This window comes from Procambarus clarkii, chromosome 18 (genome assembly GCF_040958095.1).
Source record: "Procambarus clarkii isolate CNS0578487 chromosome 18, FALCON_Pclarkii_2.0, whole genome shotgun sequence".
Taxonomy (NCBI): Eukaryota; Metazoa; Arthropoda; class Malacostraca; order Decapoda; family Cambaridae; genus Procambarus; species Procambarus clarkii.
This window is the reverse complement of record NC_091167.1, coordinates 14,728,151-14,734,690: the sequence shown is the minus strand read 5'-3', so window position 1 is coordinate 14,734,690 and position 6,540 is coordinate 14,728,151. Positions and strand designations below refer to the sequence as shown.

General features: G+C 44.9%; 1 protein-coding gene across 1 annotated transcript; it reads left to right on the top strand.

Moving 5' to 3' along the window:
* The first annotated feature begins 404 nt into the window (after nucleotides 1–404).
* On the top strand, nucleotides 405–1,391 carry LOC138365956 (uncharacterized). The gene has a single exon (XM_069326670.1). The coding sequence runs from the start codon at nucleotides 405–407 to the stop codon at nucleotides 1,389–1,391; it is 987 nt and encodes a 328-aa protein (XP_069182771.1).
* The last annotated feature ends 5,149 nt before the right edge of the window (nucleotides 1,392–6,540 follow it).

The following is a 6,540-nucleotide window of genomic DNA, read 5'->3' as shown; positions in this document are numbered from 1 at the left end:
ACTTGCTTAGCTAAATGAATTGTGGGGTTCAGTCCCTGAGCCCATTATGTGCCTCTGTAACCCTTTCCACTACCGCCCACAAGATGGGTATGGGGTGCATAATAATTGAACTAAACTAACTATACTAATTGATCATTGACTGTGAATTAGTTCCTTTACATTTCGGTGGAGCAGACGGAACCTGTACGTTTGGTCAGACTTAAATGGTGATCAATTTAGATGACCAACGGTGCGGAGGTCACGGTACTGTGTCCGTTTAGAGGTGATCCTGGATGCCAAGGGTTCGAATCCTGGCCAAGATATATAGAGGTCTTAGTGATATATGTGGGCTTCCGTCTCATCCATCACTTCAGTCTTGTGTACTGTTGTTTACGGCTCTGTAGCGTCACTCTGAGGGACGACACATGTCTGAGGGGCGACACATGTCTGAGGGGCGACACATGTCTGTGGGGCGACACATGTCTGAGGGACGACACATGTCTGAGGGACGACACATGTCTGTGGGGCGACACATGTCTGAGGGACGACACATGTCTGAGGGACGACACATGTCTGTGGGGCGACACATGTCTGAGGGACGACACATGTCTGAGGGACGACACATGTCTGTGGGACGACACATGTCTGAGGGACGACACATGTCTGTGGGACGACACATGTCTGAGGGACGACACATGTCTGTGGGACGACACATGTCTGAGGGACGACACATGTCTGTGGGACGACACATGTCTGAGTTACGACACGTGTCTGTGGGACGACACATATCTGTGGGACGACACATGTCTGTGGGACGACACATGTCTGAGGGACGACACATGTCTGTGGAACGACACATGTCTGTGGGACGACACATGTCTGAGGGACGACACATGTCTGAGTTACGACACATGTCTGTGGGACGACACATGTCTGAGTTACGACACGTGTCTGTGGGACGACACATGTCTGAGGGACGACACATGTCTGAGGGACGACACATGTCTGTGGGACGACATATGTCTGAGGGACGACACATGTCTGAGTTACGACACATGTCTGTGGGACGACACATGTCTGAGTTACGACACATGTCTGAGTTACGACACATGTCTGTGGGACGACACATGTCTGAGTTACAACACATGTCTGTGGGACGACACATGTCTGAGTTACGACACATGTCTGAGTTACGACACATGTCTGAGGGACGACACATGTCTGTGGGGCGACACATGCCTGTGGGACGACACATGTCTGAGGGACGACACATGTCTGAGGGACGACACATGTCTGTGGGGCGACACATGCCTGTGGGACGACACATGTCTGAGGGACGACACATGTCTGAGGGACGACACATGTCTGTGGGGCGACACATGCCTGTGGGACGACACATGTCTGTGGGATGACACATGTCTGACGGACGACACATGTCTGAGTTACGACACATGTCTGTGGGGCGACACATGTCTGTGGGGCGACACATGTCTGTGGGGCGACACATGCCTGTGGGACGACACATGTCTGTGGGACGACACATGTCTGAGGGACGACACATGTCTGAGTTACGACACATGTCTGTGGGACGACACATGTCTGTGTTACGACACATGTCTGAGGGACGACACATGTCTGTGGGGACGACACATGTCTGTGGGACGACACATGTCTGTGGGACGACACATGTCTGTGGGACGACACATGTCTGTGGGACGACACATGTCTGTGGGACGAGAGGGGGGGAGGGGGTGAGGTCGTGCCCATCAAGGCTGCAGCAAGAAGGGTATAAGAGTTAATGGGTAGTATTGCCCATATACCCTTAATTGAAGGGAAGCAAGAGGGGGGGGGGTTACCTCTATTATATATAATCTGTAATGTTAAACTCTCAGCCTGGAGCTGTGTTGCATAAGCTGTGTTGTATAAGCTGTGTTGCATAAGCTATGTTGTATAAGCTGTGTTGCATAAGCTGTGTTGCATAAGCTGTGTTGCATAAGCTGTGTTGCATAAGCTGTGTTGCATAACCTGTGTTGCATAACCTGTGTTGCGTAAGCTGTGTTGCATAAGCTGTGTTGCATAAGCTGTGTTGTGTAAGCTGTGTTGCATAAGTTGTGTTGCATAAGCTGTGTTGCATAAGCTGTGTTGCATAAGCTGTGTTGCATAAGCTGTGTTGTATAAGCTGTGTTGCATAAGCTGTGTTGTATAAGCTGTGTTGCATAAGCTGTGTTGCATAAGCTGTGTTGCATAAGCTATGTTGTATAAGCTATGTTGTATAAGCTATGTTGCATAAGCTGTGTTGCATAAGCTATGTTGTATAAGCTATATTGCATAAGCTGTGTTGCATAAGCTGTGTTGCATAAGCTGTGTTGCATAAGCTATGTTGTATAAGCTATGTTGTATAAGCTGTGTTGCATAAGCTGTGTTGCATAAGCTGTGTTGTATAAGCTGTGTTGCGTAAGCTGTGTTACATAAGCTGTGTTGCATAAGCTATGTTGTATAAGCTGTGTTGCTTAAGCTGTGTTGCATAAGCTGTGTTGCATAAGCTATGATGTATAAGCTGTGTTGCATAAGCTGTGTTGCATAAGTTGTGTTGAATAAGCTATGTTGTATAAGCTGTGTTGCATAAGCTGTGTTGCATAAGCTGTGTTACATAAGCTGTGTTGCATAAGCTATGTTGTATAAGCTGTGTTGCGTAAGCTGTGTTACATAAGCTGTGTTGCATAAGCTATGTTGTATAAGCTGTGTTGCGTAAGCTGTGTTGCATAAGCTGTGTTGCATAAGCTATGTTGTATAAGCTGTGTTGTATAAGTTGTGTTGCATAAGCTGTGTTGCATAAGCTGTGTTGTATAAGCTGTGTTGCATAAGCTGTGTTGTGTAAGCTGTGTTGCATAAGTCGTGTTGCATAAGCTGTGTTGCATAAGTTGTGTTGCATAAGTTGTGTTGCATAAGCTGTGTTGCATAAGCTGTGTTGTGTAAGCTGTGTTGTGTAAGCTGTGTTGCATAAGTCGTGTTGTGTAAGCTGTGTTGCATAAGCTATGTTGTATAAGCTGTGTTGCGTAAGCTGTGTTACATAAGCTGTGTTGCATAAGCTATGTTGTATAAGCTGTGTTGTATAAGTTGTGTTGCATAAGTTGTGTTGCATAAGTTGTGTTGCATAAGCTGTGTTGCATAAGCTGTGTTGTGTAAGCTGTGTTGTGTAAGCTGTGTTGCATAAGTCGTGTTGTGTAAGCTGTGTTGCATAAGCTGTGTTGTGTAAGCTGTGTTGCATAAGTCGTGTTGCATAAGCTGTGTTGCATAAGCTATGTTGTATAAGCTATGTTGTATAAGCTATGTTGTATAAGCTGTGTTGTATAAGTTGTGTTGCATAAGTTGTGTTGCATAAGCTGTGTTGCATAAGCTGTGTTGTGTAAGCTGTGTTGCATAAGTCGTGTTGCATAAGCTGTGTTGCATAACCTGTGTTGCATAAGCTATGTTGTATAAGCTATGTTGTATAAGCTGTGTTGTATAAGTTGTGTTGCATAAGCTGTGTTGCATAAGCTGTGTTGTGTAAGCTGTGTTGCATAAGTTGTGTTGCATAAGCTGTGTTGCATAACCTGTGTTGCATAAGCTGTGTTGCATAAGCTGTGTTACATAAGCTATATTGTATAAGCTGTGTTGTATAAGCTGTGTTGCATAAGCTATGTTGTATAAGCTATGTTGTATAAGCTGTGTTGTATAAGTTGTATTGCATAAGCTGTGTTGTATAAGCTGTGTTGCATAAGCTGTGTTGCATAAGCTGTGTTGCATAAGGTGTGTTGCATAAGCTGTGTTGCATAAGCTATGTTGTATAAGCTATGTTGTATAAGCTGTGTTGTATAAGCTGTGTTGCATAAGCTGTGTTGCATAAGCTGTGTTGCATAAGCTGTGTTGAATAACCTGTGTTGAATAAGCTGTGTTGCATAAGCTGTGTTGCATAAGCTGTGTTGCATAAGCTGTGTTGCATAAGCTGTGTTGCATAAGCTGTGTTGCATAAGCTGTGTTGCATAAGCTGTGTTGCATAAGCTGTGTTGTATAAGCTGTGTTGCATAAGCTGTGTTGTATAAGCTGTGTTGCATAAGCTGTGTTGCATAAGGTGTGTTGAATAAGCTGTGTTGCATAAGCTGTGTTGCATAAGCTGTGTTGCATAAGCTGTGTTGCATAAGCTGTGTTGAATAAGCTGTGTTGCATAAGCTGTGTTGCATAAGCTATGTTGTATAAGTTGTGTTGCATAAGCTATGTTGCATAAGCTATGTTGCATAAGCTGTGTTGCATAAGCTGTGTTGCATAAGCTGTGTTGCATAAGCTGTGTTGCATAAGCTGTGTTGCATAAGCTGTGTTGCATAAGCTATATACCATGAGACATTTAGTTTTTTCTATCTCCATCAACTATCCTTCAGTAATATCAAAGACAAACGAGAGCTCTGGTACCGACCACTCCCAGTACCACGAGTCCCGCACTAGGTAATTTCCTGGTAAGATTCCCCCCTATTGTGCTTTCCCTATTTCCTCCCTATTCCCAAGACACAACATTATGTAAGACACTCCCCAAGATAGTAGGAACAAGAGGTGAGATTACGAATGGTCCCCCATAGTGAGTTAAATATTTCAGATCAGTAATTCCTGGAGATTGTGATCATTATTGATCCCTGAAACTGTGGACACTCTTAACATTGGTTGACAATACTGTCGCTTAGTCTTAGTAATACACAACGCTGCACCTTTTTTTTATTAATACATGAGGTACATCTGCATTAGTGCAGCTGCCCTAGACTATATGAAGTGGAGTACAGTGTGTCAAAAAAGCTAACTAGGTGATGCTAAAAAATCCCCATCACACAGGATGGTTAGTCATACAGAGGAATGTGATAAGCAGTCTGCACTGGCAGATTTCGGATGCATTTTGAGGATATCATCAACACAAGATTGAATAAGGTAGCAGTGGTAATACAAGTCCCCATCTCGCAGGACGGTTAGTCATACAGGGCCATATGTTTAGTAGCCTGCACTGGCAAATTTTGGGTATACTGTGAGGATATCTTCAAGAATACGAGAGTGAATAAAGTAATTGCAAAGCTCCAGGTACCTCATGCCAACTGGTCTGAAAGTTCTAATCACTGGGCATTCGGTGATGTAGTGTGGGAGATCGTGCCGTAGTTCCTGCTCACAGAGTTTGCAACTGGAGTGCTCAGGATTGGGAGATCCGTCACCTGCAGCCACCTGCCACAGGTAACGGTAACCCAACCTGATCCTTGCAACCACTGTGTCGCACAGTCTGGTGGACGTTTTGTGCAGGCCATAGATATAGGTTTCAGATCTGAACAAATCATAGCTTTTTATACTAGTACTTTCAGGTCGTTGGGAGTCAGTAATTTCTTTCCTATCAGACCTGAGTGTTTGGACCAATACAGTTTTGACAGCAGAGATGGGGATACCTAGACCTAATTCAACTTCATCTTTGTTGCACGCTAGTTTGGCTGTAATGTCTGTCTCATTATGATGGGTTATATTTATGTGTGAAGGTATCCATACAAAGGAGATTCGAGACCCTTTACTCTGTGTACTAATATTAACATTTTAACTCTCCGCTCTCAATATACCAATTTTCAGTTATTACTTTGAAGCTGAAAGTAATTCTATCAATGAACGAATTACTAATTGTTGGTCCCGGTGAATTTCCTCAGATATTTGTCCACCTTCCAGTAGGACCAAACACTTGTCCACCTTCCAGCAGGACAAAACACTTGTCCACCTTCCAGCAGGACAAAACACTTGTCCACCTTCCAGCAGGACAAAACACTTGTCCACCTTCCAGTAGGACAAAACACTTGTCCACCTTCCAGTAGGACAAAACACTTGTCCACCTTCCAGCAGGACCAAACACTTGTCCACCTTCCAGCAGGACCAAACACTTGTCCACCTTCCAGCAGGACCAAACACTTGTCCACCTTCCAGTAGGACAAAACACTTGTCAACCTTCCAGCAGGACCAAACACTTGTCAACCTTCCAGCAGGACCAAACACTTGTCAACCTTCCAGCAGGACAAAACACTTGTCAACCTTCCAGCAGGACCAAACACTTGTCAACCTTCCAGCAGGACAAAACACTTGTCAACCTTCCAGCAGGACCAAACACTTGTCCACATTCCAGTAGGACAAAACACTTGTCAACCTTCCAGCAGGACCAAACACTTGTCAACCTTCCAGCAGGACCAAACACTTGTCCACCTTCCAGCAGGACCAAACACTTGTCCACCTTCCAGTAGGACCAAACACTTGTCCACCTTCCAGCAGGACCAAACACTTGTCAACCTTCCAGTAGGACCAAACACTTGTCCACCTTCCAGCAGGACCAAACACTTGTCCACCTTCCAGCAGGACCAAACACTTGTCCACCTTCCAGCAGGACCAAACACTTGTCCACCTTCCAGCAGGACCAAACACTTGTCCACCTTCCAGCAGGACCAAACACTTGTCCACCTTCCAGTAGGACCAAACACTTGTCAACCTTCCAGTAGGACCAAACACTTGTCCACCTTCCAGCAG